Source organism: Saccostrea cucullata, unplaced genomic scaffold, assembly GCF_032062105.1.
Source record: "Saccostrea cucullata isolate Sc308-1 unplaced genomic scaffold, CSIRO_AGI_Scuc_v1 ctg108, whole genome shotgun sequence".
Lineage (NCBI taxonomy): Eukaryota > Metazoa > Mollusca > Bivalvia > Ostreida > Ostreidae > Saccostrea > Saccostrea cuccullata.
This window is the reverse complement of record NW_026935861.1, coordinates 396832-414766: the sequence shown is the minus strand read 5'-3', so window position 1 is coordinate 414766 and position 17935 is coordinate 396832. Positions and strand designations below refer to the sequence as shown.

General features: G+C 35.1%; 1 protein-coding gene across 2 annotated transcripts in view; it reads left to right on the top strand.

Moving 5' to 3' along the window:
• The window catches only part of LOC134244048 (protein unc-80 homolog), a 57712-nt gene that overhangs the window by 22949 nt on the left and 16828 nt on the right, over positions 1-17935 (top strand). The window contains exons 20-43 of one of the 2 annotated variants that reach the window (XM_062726313.1): positions 217-355; positions 1016-1124; positions 1518-1590; positions 1675-1809; positions 2001-2187; positions 2721-2849; positions 3198-3433; positions 4401-4487; positions 5557-5640; positions 13767-13835; positions 13929-14027; positions 14178-14274; positions 14512-14633; positions 14727-14804; positions 15038-15145; positions 15347-15391; positions 15470-15654; positions 15829-15958; positions 16162-16230; positions 16319-16429; positions 16544-16654; positions 16745-16902; positions 17001-17120; positions 17630-17849. In XM_062726313.1, the coding sequence (XP_062582297.1) occupies positions 217-355; positions 1016-1124; positions 1518-1590; positions 1675-1809; positions 2001-2187; positions 2721-2849; positions 3198-3433; positions 4401-4487; positions 5557-5640; positions 13767-13835; positions 13929-14027; positions 14178-14274; positions 14512-14633; positions 14727-14804; positions 15038-15145; positions 15347-15391; positions 15470-15654; positions 15829-15958; positions 16162-16230; positions 16319-16429; positions 16544-16654; positions 16745-16902; positions 17001-17120; positions 17630-17849 (2901 nt within the window). The remainder of the gene's footprint in view (positions 1-216; positions 356-1015; positions 1125-1517; positions 1591-1674; positions 1810-2000; positions 2188-2720; positions 2850-3197; positions 3434-4400; positions 4488-5556; positions 5641-13766; positions 13836-13928; positions 14028-14177; positions 14275-14511; positions 14634-14726; positions 14805-15037; positions 15146-15346; positions 15392-15469; positions 15655-15828; positions 15959-16161; positions 16231-16318; positions 16430-16543; positions 16655-16744; positions 16903-17000; positions 17121-17629; positions 17850-17935) is intronic. The other variant, XM_062726314.1, reaches the window with a different exon arrangement.

Below are 17935 nucleotides of genomic sequence, written 5' to 3'. Positions count from 1 at the left end.
GATGGATAAACAAATATTCTAAGGAATAGAAAAAATCTTGGAAATTTTAGAATCAAGGTTTACATGATTTTCTTGCACTCTAAACTGTTTAAGTTAATTGTAATTTTTTGACGGGCATATCATGCTGTGGTGTGGCACTTTATTGCTGAAGAAAATTCAAGCAATGAAAATAATCACAGTGCAGTTTTATGGCTGTATATTTCTGATGTTTGACAGGCTCAGAAGCTGACCCAGTGTCCCATGGGAATCGTGGCTAAAGCTGCCCCCATTTTGTCGGAGGAGAATCTGATTGATATTATTCCTGTGGCCTGGGAACTGATTCTGGAGACCGATCAGGAGCTGGCTGCCTCTGCTGGTACGGCAAAATGTTTTAGCTCTTTCTTATTACTTTTGATAATTATATATCTACAATAAAACTCGGTTATAGCAAAGTCTTGGGGACCTGGGAATTTAATTCACTGTATCAGTAATTTGTTATATCCGTATAACGAATTTGTATAACCATATGTAGCGAATTCACAATTTGCATGTTTTCCTTCAAGTGTTTCTACCAAATATGTAAGGGAAGCAAATATTAAAAAACATTCCTTCGATAACTAAGGTTTTATTATGAATTGAATTTTTATATTCAAATGCTAAAAGAATATAAAGTCAGTTCAAATTATCAAATTTTGAGATTTTTGAAAGTTCGTTAAAAAAGATGTAAATTTCATTATATTTAACCTCAACGGGACTCAAAATCAGTTCGCTATATCCGTAAATTCGTTATATCAGAGTTGTTGTAACCGTAAAATTTAACAAAGATTTGTTAAAAATTTTGCTGGGACCCAGAAAAACTTCGCTGTATCCATGAATTCCCTATATCCGTGTTCGTACTAAACAAGTTTTACTGTATAATTTCCTTTTGATAATATTGGTCTTGTCTTGTGTGAAGAAGAGTCAGACTTTTTGTAAATGTGCTAGTCTCACTTCTTTTCGTCCAGTATTTGAGAGAATCGTTGACTTGATTTTTAAGCTTCAGTGTTTCTGCTGACCTCTGTGAAGTGCCCTGACAAAGCCCAGAAACTGATTGTGAAAGAAATGCAACATGAAGATACCACACAGAGAATTAATGCTATCTTAAGGTAGGCATTTATTTCAAAGGTTAATAAGAGATAAATACAGGAAATCTTGGTTACAGAAAACATGTTTACAGAGAAAATGTTTCTAATTAATTCATGCTTACAACAAAGTGATTTTCATTCCTTGTAGTTTGAAATCATAAAATGAATTCAGTGGAAAAAATAAATTATTTTTGAAACAAAATTGTAGTACTTTTGTAGTATCCTGTTGAACTTCATTATATTTGAAACTGACATCTTGAATATTAAGGATACATTTACTTTTTCTTTATAATTGTCTGCCCATCATCTTGAATCCCTAGATAACTCAAAGTTTAATCTCAATCCCATTCAGTTTGCAGTAATGAGGTTCTACTGTAGTATGCTTTTAAAATAAATTGTTGCTTCTTGTTATAGATTTGGAACATTGTGGAAATTTAGACATCAAGTCTGGCCAAGAATGGAAGATGGAGCAAACATGTTCTTTAAGGTCAGACAACAGTATATTCTTTACTTGGTTGGATGCTAATGTTTGTATTATAAGAAGATTTTCATGAGATTGTTTTATCTGCAGGTGCCCCCTCCCAATATAGACTTCACCTTACCCTCTCCTACCATAGGACTGCCCTCTCAGACCGTCGTGGACCCTCCCTGGACCCCCCACTTCAAGGCTAAGATAGAAGAAGTTACTGTTAATCAAGAGGGAACCGTAAGTTTTTCTTTCTAGAAACTTTGGAATGGAGCATTAGGAATGTTATAACTTTGAATGACATAAGGATAAACAAAATTAATAGTAAACTATACTTCCATCTTTTTGAATATGTAAGCCATAATTCTTTTCTTAAAAGTAACAAGTGAGGTTGTAATGAAGTAAGATTTATTTTTGTATTGTTTTGACAGAAATCCTTAGTGACAGCCACAACAACCAGAAGAAAGGAGCAGCAGGAGATGATAAGGAAGGCTTTCCAGGCGGAGGAGGAACGTAAGAGGGTGGGGCGGGAGCGTTTCCCCATGACGACCATCCCTGTCAATCATCTGGCGGCGTACGAGCCGGCCATTCACCACGGCAGTGAGGAGCATGAGGAAGGTAAGGTCCGCAGCGACGTTAGGGGGCGGCATGTCTTAGAATCGGTATCAGGGGCATGCTCAGGAGTCCAGGGGTCTAGAGCATGAGGAAGTTTATGTACATCCTGACTGCACTAACAGAGTCCCCAGAATTAATATCTGTATTCCTGTTGTGTCTTATTCATTTGTCTCAACTAACTGCATTTCTCCTCTAATTTTCAAATTTCTTTTCTCTCTGTTTCGTGAAGTTTTGTTGTGTATAGTGAGGAAACCTAACATGATTTTTATATAAACTGCAGACTTAGGAAGAAAAACTCTGACTGGACTTACAAATCTAACTTCTAACAAAATCTCTCCCAACCCAGATCTAACATACCCGTTCCATCCAATAATCTTGGTAGTGAATCTATAAATTTGAATGACCTTTGACCCTTCACTGTTCCGTCTGCATTCTGTTCTTTTACATGTTGACCTCACTTGACCTTGTAGAGTTTAACCCTTGTTGTACTGCTTGTGTGATGTTTAATGCCACCCGCTTGTATTTTGTGTCAATAGCTGTGATGACAGATGAACTTAGCAACCTGGCTGCACGGCGTGTATCAATGGCTCCCGTCAATCGAGCTAACTTACAAAGTCGTAGCATGTCATGGAGGAATGGTAGTGTCTATTGGGCAAGGCTGGAAGGTACTTAACATTTAGTGATCCAGTTTTCATTCTGAGAATTCTCACTAAATTTACTGTGTTTGGTAAGTAAAAACTGTAGAAGTTTTTAGAGAATGTTCATCAAAGATGTATTTATTGGGTAAGTAGGTAATTGGAAGGAGAAAGTTAGGTAGAAAATTTTTTTCCTGAAAATTCCAGGTATAAAGGCAAATTGATGATATCTGTTTTGATTTACTTTATCTTTTTTTCTTTTAAAAAACTGATTGAGAGTAAAGAGTCTAAAAGTAAGTGCAGGGTATCAACATTATAATTAAATTTGTCTTGACATGAGAAACCCTCCAAACCCCTGTATGATTTTATCCTGTACAGGTGAGGAGGAGCGCCCGGAACATCTGCATCACATGCAGCAGGCCCAGACCTTCTTTCCGTCCTGTATCTGTGCCGCGGTACTCCCCGTTATACACCTGCTGGCGGACGGAGACGTGAACAGTGATGGTGTGTCTGTCAGTGAGGTGGCAGAGAAGGTGATCTGGAATTGTATGGTGGAGGATCCAGTGTTATTTCTCAGACACTTCCTGGAGAAACTCACCCACAGGGATAAACTGGTACTCTGTCATTGAAATATAGACATATAAAAGTCCTATTTAAATATAATGCCACCAATAAATTGGTACTCTTTCATCTTAAAAAAAGACTACTTTCATTATGCTGTAAATGTAACACTGTTACCCATGATACAACATAAAAGTCAAGTACTGTAAAACGAGAAAATTTGGTGCATGCGTATTTTAGCGCAAACGCAAGTGGGAATGCATTGGCGCAAATAAATTTTAGTGCTTTCACTTGTCAGTAAAATATATAAATGTGACATTTTGTTTGTTTTTTATCCGCACCCATATTTGACTTTTTGGTTAGTCAAGCACGGAAACACATTAGTAATCCCGTATATCAGTAAACATTCGTTACGTTTACCGCGGTAAGTGTTGCTATTACATGGACGTGGTACAATGTTAAAAGAATTTATTTTATTTCTATTTTCAATTAAAAGAAATGGAGTATTTACTCATTTAAATCACATTAAAACAATGCATGCATCGACAGAAAATTACTTAGATAAAACGGTAATCCTAATCAGGTATTGTCTGCAAGCTCAATGGCCATGCTTGATTGCATTGTTTACCTCGAGGCGATAGATGATTGACATGCCGAGAAGCCAAACTTTGAAGGTGCTAATGATAAACAACTACAGGGGTAACAATAGTTTAATTAAATTATAATTTGGCAGAACTTTCTGTCTTCTGAACATGTGCAGTGTGAGTGTGTATATAAAATCCAATGACCCTTCGACATTACGTAATCGTGCGTTCCGGTTTACATGTACTTTGAACACACATGAAAAATGATATTTAGAAATCCTTTAGCGCACAATAAATTTTAGGGCTCAGGGGCTCTTGCGCCAAAGGTACTAAAATTAGTAGTGCGCCATATATTCTCGTTTAACAGTATTAGCATGTACATGTATATAAAAAAAATAGGATCTGTTTATATAAGAGTTCTTTTTCTGTTGTGTAGGAGGAATTGCTTTTCTTGATGAGGAAACTAGTGCTGCACTACAAAGAGCTACCAGCCCAGATGGCACATGCTCTGTTTAATTATCTGGTAAGGGAAAATGCTGTAAACATTCATGTAAGCATGGAAACATTTTACTGGGGGAAAGTCTCCAATGCTTGTGCCATTTCTGAATTTTACTAAACTAAATTTTTCAATAGATTTAAACAACTACAGGTGACTCTCGATCTCTCGAAGTACAAGGGATCGCAAGAAAAGTTCAAGAGATTGAGGGGTTCGAGAGATAAGAAGTAAATAAAATCCTGAATTTTCGGAAACCCAAATAGCAGTTGTCGGTTCGGCTATTCCGCGGCTTGATAGGGTCCTTCACCAGTGTTCACCAAATTTTTCTTAATCGGTATTCAGTCCTTGAGAAAGGAATTTCTTGTGCATTATTTGCCATACTGCCATTACTGGATTTATGGTGACTTTAATAAAAGTTTGTGATCTATGGTAATTTAATGAAATGACGTCTATAAATTATTTTCTAAAAATTATCGTCTCGGTTTCAAGTCAAAATAAGTTGTGAATTCGTTTATGATTTACATATGTACCAATAAATAGCCAATTAATTATATCCACACACGGACCCACAGGCGTAGTATCATCTATGTACACACCCAATTAACACCTCCATGCCAGCCCCAGGCATTCACTGTTTTCCAGGTAAGTCCAGGCTGCATCAATTTTACACTTGATTGGCGTGTATTCACACGCAATCAAAACTTCGAGAGATAGAGAGTTAAATTCAATGAAATATGTAATGGGACCCAGGTTTTGGTTTGAGAGATAGAGAACTTCGAGAGATCAGGAGTAAATTTGCTTAGTTATATATAGGAAAAAACGGGAGCGGAGGTTCACTTCGAGAGATCGGAGTTCGAGCCATAGAGAGTCACCTGTAACTCCCAAGCTAACTTGTCTCATCTACGTTATACATATGTAATATTATAAAAATAAAAAATACCATACTTTTAATAAAAATAATTTTTAGAATACAATAAATGGTTTTCACATTGTAGACGTTTTTTAGTCTGTAAGACTATTACATGTATCTATTATAGATAGGGTATGTGGTGTTCTATGTGAGATCACCTGTCACTCTGTATTACATGCATTGTAGATTGGGTATGTGATGTTCTATGTGAGATCACCTTGTGCTGGCAGTCAGGAGGCTATAGCAGGTGCCCTGGCTCTGGTCTGGCAGGTAAGACAGTCCAGTTCTTAATCTTTACAATGTGATAGACATTTATCTATGTAATAAAGGTAACTCTGTAATTTTCATATTCAATTTAAATGTAAATTAGAAGGCAAGGTTTTAGATACTGTAGAAGTACTTTTTTCCGCGTGGTATTAATTTACGCTATGTATGCGGTGCAATTTTTCCGTGGAAATTTGTCCAAGCGTACTTAATATACATGCAAGGTATATACAGGGACAGTCTAAGAAATCTGCGTAATTTGCTACCTGCGGATTAAACAGAAATTGAGAATTTGCGGAATTATGACACCGTGGAAAAAAGTACGTCTACAGTATGTATTTTGACTTTGCCCTTAGGCCAAAGTTTTTATTTTTTTTTGGTTTACGATTTTTTGACACAAAAATTTGCATTGGGTGGTATAAAAATAAAAAAAATTTGGAACCTTGACATATTTTTTCTCGAGTAGCATTAAAATGTATTCAAATAAAAATAATAAAGACATAAGATTTTTCAACTTTATTACTTTTTTCTTACCATTCGGTTTTATGTCAACAAAAATGAATCACACGCCAAATGACTCAAGAACAGAAATGGGAGTATCAGGCTCTGTAATGTTGATGGTTTTCATTCTTTTGACTTACAAGTCCGAGTTTCCATAATAGACACATTGCACTGGGACAAATATGGGTAAAAGTAAGCGAATTGGCTATTCTCTGGTCAGCCTTTCCACTTATGAAAAAGTTTCTGGAAACTTCGAAAGTGATGGATTAACTTTTACCTTAAGATAGGTGTGTCCAGGGACCAATCTAGACCCATTATGGAGACTTCACTTCTCCCTCAAAGAAATTTAAGGAGAAGTTTTGAAGTTTAGGGAGACTTCTTGGTGCGCGTATGTGGCGCACAATAATCGTTATAAAACTATTTCATTGTTTATAACTTACATACATATCAATAATTTTTCTGTATAAACATTGAATTTAAAATGATTAAAAAAGAGAAAAAGAATCTTAAAAGATATTTCCCCATATTACAACATATATAAATATTTAGAAAAAATAAAACAACATTGACATTAAATAAAATTTACTACTACTACTATTAAAATGTAAATGTTTCTTATTGTCAGATCAATTGTTTATCAAACATTTTTATACCCCCGCAAACGAAGTTTAGGGGGGGTATATTGGAATCACCATGTCCGTCTGTCTGTCTAGCTGTCCGTCTGTCCGTCCATCTGTAGACAAGATTTTGTCCGGACCGTTTCTCAGAAACTGTTGGATGGATTTGTCTGAAAATTTATACACTTATTATTCACCATATGAATGTGTGCACCTGGTATTTTCATCATGATTGGATGATTTTTCTGCATTTTACAGGCGTTTTTGTTTTGTTCATAACTAAAAAACTAATAGACTTACAATCATCAAACTTGGACAATTTATGCATCTTGGGTAGAAGGTGTTTCACGACCTATTTCAAGGTCACGTTGACCTTTAATTAAAGTGATTTTTGAAAAAAAACTAAGTCTTTAAAATTTTAAATTTCATAATCCTAAAAAATGTAAAAATATAGTTGTATCCTTATTAAATCAAAGTACTGAAAGTACTGAAAAGCGGTTAGCATGCTTTCATCGAATATGTTCAGTGTACAATAACAAAAAATGCATTGAATGATGATATTAAAGTAGGCATGCATATCTTTTTCCAATGTCATCAGCGAAGAAGCAGACACACTGAATTTTGTAGTACTTAACTAAAAGGTATAACCAATAACATCCCAGACTGATGTCACAAATGTTTGTTTCAAAATATCATCCTGATATTTTCAGTTTGAAAGACAGGAAGTTCAATTTCAAAAATTTATCCCTAATTGTTTCCATCCCGGTGGCGTCCAAAAGTGCTCAGAACGAAAAAAAAAATATGTTGATGTTGCAAATTTAATTGGCTTTCATTCTCTATTGATTCTGAAATTAGGTAACTGTAAAGGCCACTATAGCAAACAACTCAAAGAGAAAATAAAATGATAATTCAAATTCTTTAGATTAATTGATTTGGAGTACTGTACATAGATCTTTAGCTGGCTAATCTGAGAAAAACGGATGGACGAGCAGAGAATTAATTAATTTCAGAGAGCTTCAGTTTCGTAGGCTCACTGCGGGTCAGCAGGTGTGACCTGTCATTGGGGATGCTTACTTCTCCTGGGCACCGGAACTTTCAAGGATCCGTTTTTATTTTGAGACCGATCCCTGTTCATTCTGTATTTTGATACAGATACTGAGTACATCTGTTTATTAATATTATGAACTATTTCTTTCACAGGAAGAAAGACAAGTAAACAAGATAATAAAGTTTTAAGAAATGTACATTATTGACTTTTCATACAATTAAATGTTCGAATAAGTAAATGGTATATGACAATTATTAAAAAAGAGTCTAGCACGATATGTATAAACGAACATATACTGAGTATTTGGCAAATATTTTTCATGAAATATTGTATATTAAAAAAAAACCGTGTGAAAAGGAAAGTTGTTGTTTAATCCATTAATACTAGTATTTTAAAAATTCAAAGATTCACTAAAAGTCAGTGTATAACAAACAATTTAATTGTCCATTGCAAGAATTACCTAGGTATCATTGTCACTTTCTTCAATATGTCGCATAAGCAATACATAGTTGTTGTTTTTTTTTTTTTTTTTTACTAAAAACAAGTATGCGAATTTCTATCAATATGTCTGTAAGCATCTGTATTTTAATTTTTATTTCTTCTCAAAGGCTCAAAATGATATTTAACAAATTGGACAAATTCAAATTTAAAAAGTATTTTTACAACTTATACCTTGCATAGGAATTTAGCAAACTTTCAAAAATAATCATTCATTAGATATAATTTTTAATTTGTGCTTATCGTCAAGATTTTTCATGCCTCTTTTTTTCTGTGCATATTTTATATGGGCTTATTTTTAGAAAAGGATCGAATGCCGATTAATTTTTTTTCTCCAATTTTTAGGTCACCTGAGTAAACTCAGGTGACCTATTGCTATCTGTTTTCGTCCGTCGTCGTTCGTCGTACGTCGTACGTCGTTCGTAAACTTTCGAACATTTTCAGCTTCTTCTCTGCAACCACTGAACCAATTTCAACCAAATTTGGCACAAAGCATCTATGGGTGAAAGGGAACAAAAATTGTGAATTTCATGATCCCTGCCCCCCTGGGGCCTGAGGGGTGGGGCCAAAACCACTAAAATTAATGCAATCTTTGAAAATCTTCTTCTTTACTCCTGGACATCAAGCAGTCAAACTGTTTGCATGATTGTAATCAGCATTGAGTCCTCTACCAAAATTGTGAAATTCATGGCCCTGGGGTCAGGGGTTCTAGTGCTAGGGCAGGGCTAAATAAGTAGGTAGTGATAATGCATTATTTCTTTGAAAATCTTCTTCTCTGCTCCTGGGTATTAAATAAACCAACTAAGTAGTTAGTTATGATGAGCAAGAGTGCTTCTACCAAAATTGTGAATTTTATGGTCCCAGGGTCAGGGGTTCTGGTGTTAGGGCGGGGCTCTCTTGATTATATACATTGAAAATACATGATTTCTTTGAAAATCTTCTTCTCTGCCCCTGGGTATTAAATAAACTAACTAAGTGCATAGTTATGATGAGCAAGAGTGCCTTTATCAAAATTGTGAATTTTATGGCCCCAGGGTCAGGGGTTTGGTAGGGGGGGGCTTTATAGATTATATAGTAAAAATACATGAATTCTTTGAAAATCTTCTTCTCTGCTCCTAGATATTAAATAAATTAACTAAGTGCATAGTTATGATGAGCATGAGTGCCTCTATCAAAATTGTGAATTTTATGGCCCCAGGGTCAAGGGTTCTGGTGGGGGGGGGGCTCTATAGATTATATAGTAAAAATACATGAATTCTTTGAAAATCTTCTTCTCTGCTCCTAGATATAAATAAATTAACTAAGTGCATAGTTATGATGAGCATGAGTGCCTCTACCAAAATTGTGAATTTTATGGCCCCAGGGCCAAGAGTTCTGGTGTTAGGGGAGGGGGGGCTCTATTGATTATATAGTGAAAATACACAAATTCTTTGAAAATCTCCTTCTATGCTCCTAGGTATTAAATAAACTAACTAAGTGCATAGTTATGATGAGCATGAGTGCCTCTACCAAAATTGTGAATTTTATGGCCCCAGGGCCAAGAGTTCTGGTGTTAGGGGGGGGGGGGAGGGGGGCTCTATTGATTATATAGTGAAAATACACAAATTCTTTGAAAATCTCCTTCTATGCTCCTAGGTATTAAATAAACTAACTAAGTGCATAGTTATGATGAGCAAGAGTGCCTCTACCAAAATTGTGAATAATTTTATGGTCCCTGGGTCAAGGCTTCTGGTGTTGGGGGGGTGGGGGGGCTCTATAGATTATATTGTAAAAATACATGAATTCTTTGAAAATCTTCTTCTCTGCTCCTAGGTATTAAATAAACTAACGAAGTGCATAGTTAAGATGAGCAAGAGTGCTTTTACCAAAATTGTGAATTTTATGGTCCCAGGGTCAGGGGTTCTGGTGTTAGGGTGGGGCTCTATTGATTATATAGTAAAAATACATAAATTCTTTGAAATCTTCTTCTCTGCTCCTAGGAGAGTGCCTCTACCAAAATGTGAATTTTATGGTGTGTGGGGGTGGGGGGGGGGGCTCTATTGATTATATAGTGAATATACATTAAATCTTTGAAAATTTTCTTCTCTGTCTCTGGGTATGAAGCAGATGAACTACCTAAATAGTTATGATGAGCAAGGGCCCTAATCTTGCAAAATTTTGAATTTCAAGGCCCCAGGGTCAGGGGTGGATGTGGGGCTCTACTTATATACTGAAAATGAATTAATTGTTTGAAATCTGCTCCTTTGTATTTATAAAACATTTATTTATTTTTTGATAGGCAATTTTAATGGTGCCTTTTTAAAATATGTGCAATGTGTGGACCTAGGGTCAGGGGTTTATTTCACAGTGTTAGGGGCATTACTGATTATTTATGAATATTACTGATTAGTTGGAATGCATTTTTTTTCCCCTACCTTGCGTATGGGTATTCAGTACCCCTGCGAGGTGATCATGAATAATTCATGAATTACCTTGAATTTTTCATGAATTTTATTCATGAAATGTTCATGAAACGTTCATGAAGATCCTATGAACTTATTATTGGGCATATTTAAATCAATAAACCAAGCTAAGCAACTGCTAAGTGTATTGTTATGATGATCAATGGTGCCTCTTTCAAAATTGTGAATGCCATATAGCATCTGGCTTAAAACATGAATCAAATTCAATAACTGGAAAGTTGTTGCAGAATGCTCAGGTGACCTATAAGGCCCGTGGGCCTCTTGTTTTAAATTAATTTTAGTATTTTCAGGCTCCCATTATTTTTTTTTTAAATAAAAATGTGATCGTTTAAAATCATTTGTAATAATTAGACTGAGTACAGAATTTATCCCTGGAAACAAAGCTTTTATCATCTTTTAAATAATTTCAATTGAGAAAAAAAAGGAGAAGAAAACATTTCATTATGGAAGTAATCCATAACTGTACAACTTACAGATGTATTCAGTATTTTTATATAAAGGCTTTCTTCGTGTACTAGTATAAGTTAATTAAAGGGATGCCTTAATATTTTGGAAAATGAAACTCGATCGAGATATTCTCCGATGTTTTGCAGTCGGTAATAGCCTTCAACCCCTTTAGCCAGTAATTAACCCGTCCTCCCTGTGCCCAGTGGCATAATTCGGTCAAATATTTATTGTTCATGAGGGGTGCCTTATAATTAATCACAGGCACCTGAATTTTTTATCAGTAAGTCTCTAAATTAGCCAAATATCGAAACATTCTACCCCCTCTATATATAAATACACAAGGTGTGAAGCCTGAATCGAACAGGTGGTCAAAATGGCGTTGGAATTTAACACATAAATCGGAAATGCCTACTGGTTTTCGTGTAGCATTGGGTTCAAATATGATATTTCTCGCTATACATTTCTTCCTAAAGTTTAAATCTAACGCGTTGATAATGTTCAAGTTGTCAGCTAAACTTCATGCTGACTTCGAATTTCGTCACAGGGCCCGATCGCCATCAGCTGATGTCACGAAAATTTAGTCTCGACACCAAATGCTCCTATACATAAACTTTTTTTAATACAACAATTATAAATTTATTTCATTGACAAACAAAATCAGAAGGAAAAAAAACCGAAAGATTATGTTGTTTTGATAGTCTTGATTTTATTTAACATATGTTATATGTGTTGAAACAAATCATAGGTACTAAGTAGAGGCTTTGTTGAAGTTTCCGCTGTCAATAGGTAGCGCCTTATGGAAGTTTCCGGTGTCGATAAAAATCGGACACATGCCATAAAGCGGTTAGCGAAGCTAACCGCTTAAAAATGCTAAATTAAGTAAAAACTTATTTTTTCATTATATACTTTACAGCAAATTCTGTAACAAATGTTAATGTTTTGAGAGGAATTCAGTTTGTCCCATGGGCATAATTATCAAGCACTGGTCAAGGAGAATTTTGATAGCAGAAATGTGCATGTCAAATTAGAGAGAAATTAATGAGTTCATTATCGGGAATTAACTGGCAAGAGCATCTCTAGATCTGATCATGCAGTGTTATCTTAATTTATCTCTTGGGAGTTGGGCAAAAAGAAATGACCTTATATTTGGTGTAATGTAATTAAGAGTTCTTGATGGCTGTAGTCCAGATAAAGATCTTTCAATTGGTGTAATGTAATTAAAATAAATTGATGTTTTAGTGTATGATTAAAACTGAATTAGTATTGTATAATATAATTAAAATTAAACTATACATGTGTTCATTGAAAAAAAAAATATATTTCAATTTTTATATATTTGCAACAAATTGCAGTCATGTCTCAGAATTTTATAGTTTAAAGAATAATTAATTTTTGATTTTTTTTTATTAGACTGTAGCATTTCCATTATTTCATAAAATATGCAATAAACAATTTGAAGCTGCAGATGGATATTTGTTAAGCTCTAACACAGCCGGTTTAGAATAATATGATGTATTATTTGTTTTAACATGATAAGAAATGGAAATTAGATCATTGAAATCTGTGTCAATCTGTTAATCAAGGTTACTTGATTTTCTTGCACCCTAACCAATTTATGATTATCGAACAATATTTGACGGGCGTATCATGCTGTGGCGGGGCACTTTATTAGACAATAGTGAACACCTCTTACTAGATCCATAAGATATTTCTGAATTGGCACCTACTCTGAAAACCCAGCGGGGGTATTTGTCCCTATTGGACAGTTCTAGTTTTCATTTCTTGCATAGTAGCACAATCTTAAACTTCTAAAATTTCTTTTCTCATTAGATTTCCAGGCTTTTGGCATAGTCATAATTTTGTTAATTTATCTTCAAACTTGTTTTCAATATACATGTAAAATTCTTTTTCTAATAAAAGTTTTGACGCACATCTGCATGCCAATTGAACTACTTATGTTTATCGAATCTGATGTGTAACTTCATAGAATGTTAATAACTTCACAATTTATCAGTAAAAATATGTCTGTATTCACAGCATGAATTAATTATTTGACAATAAAAAAGATCTAAAATCTTCTCCAACATCTTTGGCATGACATCGATAAGTCTCCAGCTGTTTTGCATCTTGTTGTGTATAACTTGGTAACGATGGACTTTTTCATACCCGGAAGTGTAAAATCTAGAGGCGTTCTGACAGAGTATTCGATGCATTGGTCATTATCATAGAAACAGTCTGTAATTGAGTCGCCCCCTACGTTGGGTTAATGATTAAGATGTGTGTAAATTATAAAAACAGTCGTTTGGTCGAGAAAATTTCGAGTCAGACATATTATTTTTATTTTCGTAAATAGGGAAAAATAGGGTCGGCGGAATCGTAAACCAAGAGAAAAAAAAACTTTGGCCTTAAATGTGTTTTGCCAGTTTGCTCATATCTCGCTGCTCTGTTGTGTGGGGAGGGGGATATAATTTTATGAGCATGCTAGAAGTGCTTCTAGTTATAGAATAGTAAATTCACCATGCTGTTACATTATCTTATACAGTGTTTTGTTTTTTATAGGTTATACCCAGTGTAGATGGGATTTATTTTAAGGACTTAAAACAAACACTTAAAAAGGAACAATGTGATGTAGGTTTTTTCTTCCTTATTGTAATTTAATTGTAGAATAAAATCAGCAATTGATATTTCTTTAAATGTTGTATAATCTGTTTTGTTTTTCAGCCATACATTTTGATCTCTGCTAACGTGCCGAGTGCTAAGAAGATTCTGATTCACGGCCCAGATGAGGCCAGTATTCCCTCACAGCTCCCTATACACGAGGTCTGTATCACTGTCCATACACACATGGAGTCCAATTATGTCTGTTTTATTGTTAAAAGTTTGACTTCGAAAATTCATTGTTCTTTAATCTTGTATTTAGTGAGATAAAGGGAGATAATTCAGTACACCGAGTTCACTTTTTTTCTGTAGGACACCCAGTTTTCTCAGATTTTACAAGACAGCCTGGATTTCTTCAATATTCCAGAGGAAGATTATCCACTGTACTTCTTAGTGGACACCAAGTCAAGTCAGTAAAATAATTTACCTGATATAGGATTTGTCTTTTTAGAGGATGTTGTCGAATTATTTCAAACAGTTCTTTCTGCCAAGTATGAAATTTAAGGCAGTGAATTTCAATTATTGAAGTTATTAAATTACTTCCTGCTGCCCCTTACTGAAGGCCTGTTATGTAAAGTAATTTCCAGATTTTTTATGTGTAAAAACAGACACTCTGTAATTGTAAACATACTCCTTTTGTTGACAGACCAAATCCACAACCTGAACTCTTATGTGAGGGACTTTTACTTTTTCCGTCGGAACTTTTATCCTCAGCTTAGTTTGGTTGCAATAGATCCAGATAATGCCATGGCTTCACTGGAGAGACAGGTCTGGTATTCCTACACTCCTTTAATTTTTTTTACTCACTGTGTTTGTTCATAGATATATGTATATCATTAATCTTCATACTTTATTTGATAGGCCTTTACCCTGAAGTTTGTGGAAATAGGAAAGATTCTCTTCACAACCAATGTCTTGAAAAGCACACCTCTACATCAGGTAAACGATACATGTCATGAATGTCAATTCATCTAGCTGATTAAATCTACTTGTACATGTATAAATTATGAATGTTCATGAAAACAGTGATCAAAATGGAACTATTAAAAAACTAACTAATGAATGATGGATGGACATGTTGTTTTGCAAGGTATACCCTAGACATTGAGATAGTGTACTTTGGTAATGGATTCAATGCATGTCTTTAGAGAAAAAAAAATGGTGTTTTTCAGATTCAGAATCATGTTAGTTTCCTTCATGAAGAACTGCTGAAGTTGCCATCATTTCCTAGGAAGGCATTGGAAGCTGAGTTCAGTCTGTACAACGGGAAAGGAGGAGAGGTCAGTGTTAAGATTATTAGTGCTAGAGAGGTCACAGAGGTCAGTGTTAAGATTATTAGTGCTAGAGAGGTCACAGAGGTCAGTGTTAAGATTATTAGTGCTAGAGAGATCACAGAGATCAGATGGATCTTCACATGATAAAAATTACAAATGATAAAACCATTTTAGAGATTGTTAATGATGTGAACATATTTCTTACAGGAGATCTATGGCTTGGACACTCTGCATAAATTCTCATGGGTGAAGGTAATATTTGCGTATAATTCAAGTTACACAACTAGAAATGCAATAAAAATGCTCATTTCTTTCATGATAATCTTTCAGTTGATATCCACGCTGTTTTCCTCCATGTCTAACTCGTTTTCGTGGAGTAATGACCTTCAGCTGTTCCTCAATGTCATCAATGGCTGTGTTATACTCCACTGTGAGGACACGGCTCTACTGAGGTTCTGTCTGGCCTCCCTCATCAACACCTCCAGGAACTTCAAACACGTCTTCTCCATGAATGGGTGAGTTAACAGATGAGTATCTAAATGTAGCATAATCATGACAATAATGTCTACCTCTCTTTCCATTCAGTCACATCTAGCCGATAAAGATTCCGGGTGATCTAAGTGTGTTTCTTGATCTTTAATCTAATATTCTTTGTGTTTAAGAGACTTAAGTTCCATTTTGTATTGTAGGTTTATGCATGTCATGCCCACACTTTTGAAGACATACAGTAATAATCAACCAAACCCAGTGTTGTGTCAAGCCATAGAGTTTGTCTGCAGACAGTTTTATATACTCCATCGCAAGCCATTCATACTTCAGGCAAGTCTAATTATCCTCAGCATTATGTTCATTTAAATGGCAAATATTCATCTGTAACATTATAACAATATTTGAAATTTTATACTTTGACCTGGAGACTAGTATGCAGATCATGAATATTTAATTACCAGTACAATGAATTATATTGATACTCAGTATGTTAAAACAAAATATAAGAGAATTGCCACATGTTTTCTTTACAGATGTTTGGAAGTATAGCCAACATGTTGGACATGACTTCCAAAGACACTGGAATGATAGACTGCAGGAAGGTCTGTATCTGTAAATCATTGATTTCTGTAGAATGTTCAGAGCTTTGACATACCTTTTCCTTCATGATGTTAATTTTTCCGTGTCCAGATACAACCTGGTTGTCTGTTTAAGCTGTTGCTCTCCCTAGAGAAACCAGACTGTGCTGACAATTTGAGTATCCTAGAATTAGTGGACGGGAAAAAACCTCTCGAGGCGCTTGTAAGTAGCTTAAGAAATTCCTCAGAGTCATGCAGTATTGAAGTTTTGCTTATTAACCTACAAGAATGAGACCCTAAAAGATTTTATATTGCCTTGTTGACATGTTTTCTGTAGGACTTTTGCTATGAGAATGACCCTGACAGACTGACCATGATTGAGGTCATCAATCTGTGTGTTACAGTTATAGCTTATGCCCCGGACTCATTTAGGAGTGTTCAGATGTTGGTAAGTGAATAGAACAGTAAAAAAGTAAGTAAGTGTCAGTTTTGTTTCCTTATAACCAGTCCATCTTAATTAATCTTTTTATTTTCTCAGACCATCCTAGAAGTAGTGGTTTCTAAATATGTCCAGCATGTCAAAAGTGAGACAATCCGCGTAGATAAACCACATGCAGCTCAGGCAGAAGTGTCTGCCATCAACGATGTGGGAATAGCCATGCGGGCTCTCATCAGCTCCTGTGAATACTTTACCAGGTAAAATTCTAGAATCAAGATTGGAGAAATATATGTTTTTGATCACTATATTCCAATATACAAGATTTTCTTTGTAAACATATTTTTCACTTGAAAAGGAGTATGGCGCTACCGAGACAGATAGAGAATGAGAAAGCTAACCCTAAAAATGTGGCCAGTAATCACTCGCCACTGGGAGGGACCAGTTACTATGACGACAGAGAAGACTCCCACATCAGGTTAGTTTGTTTTTCTACACAAACAAATATGACATTATGAATTAAATAAATAAATCTTTAAGGGTATGTTTGTTTCCCAGTTTTTAGAAACTGAATACTTAGTAAGAAAATAAATCTTGCTAGCAGAACTCTGTTTTGTCCAGTACCATTTCTTCTTTTTCTCAGCTATCAATTATTTCCTATCAGGTTGTTTATAGTTTAAACTGTTAATGTGTTGACTTTTACTCAACAAAAGACTATCTGTTTCCAATATTGTTCTTCTTTGTGATAGTATATGTACCATAAATTCTCGTTATCTCAAAATTGATAGGACCATGAAAAGACAGAAATATATGAGGATTAGATACATCAAGAGTATAATATTAAAAGAATAAGTGTTTGGGACTTTCAGATCACTTTAACATATTCATGGTATCTAAGATAATGGTGTTCAAGACACCAAAGTTCAACTGTATTAAAACAGTTATACAACAGTAAATTCATGTATACATTAGTGTCATTATTTCCAGTCGCCATGTAGAGGAAGGGAGGAAGAAGCAATATACACAGGAGACAGAGGACACGGAACTGACCAACGAGTTCAGAAAGCCGCGAGACTTATTCCTGATGGTCATCGCCGAGTTCTACAGCACCTGTCAGCCGCGACTGAGGAGTAACGAGCTCAGGAGGATGTTAGTGGACGCTGCCTCACGACCTCCTACTGAGTTACTGGACCACAAATCTCACAACGTAAGATCTCATCATCACTAGTCTAACAACATAAGATATCTATCTCCTCAATGAAAAAGTCAGTGATACTGAAAAATTCCTAGCGG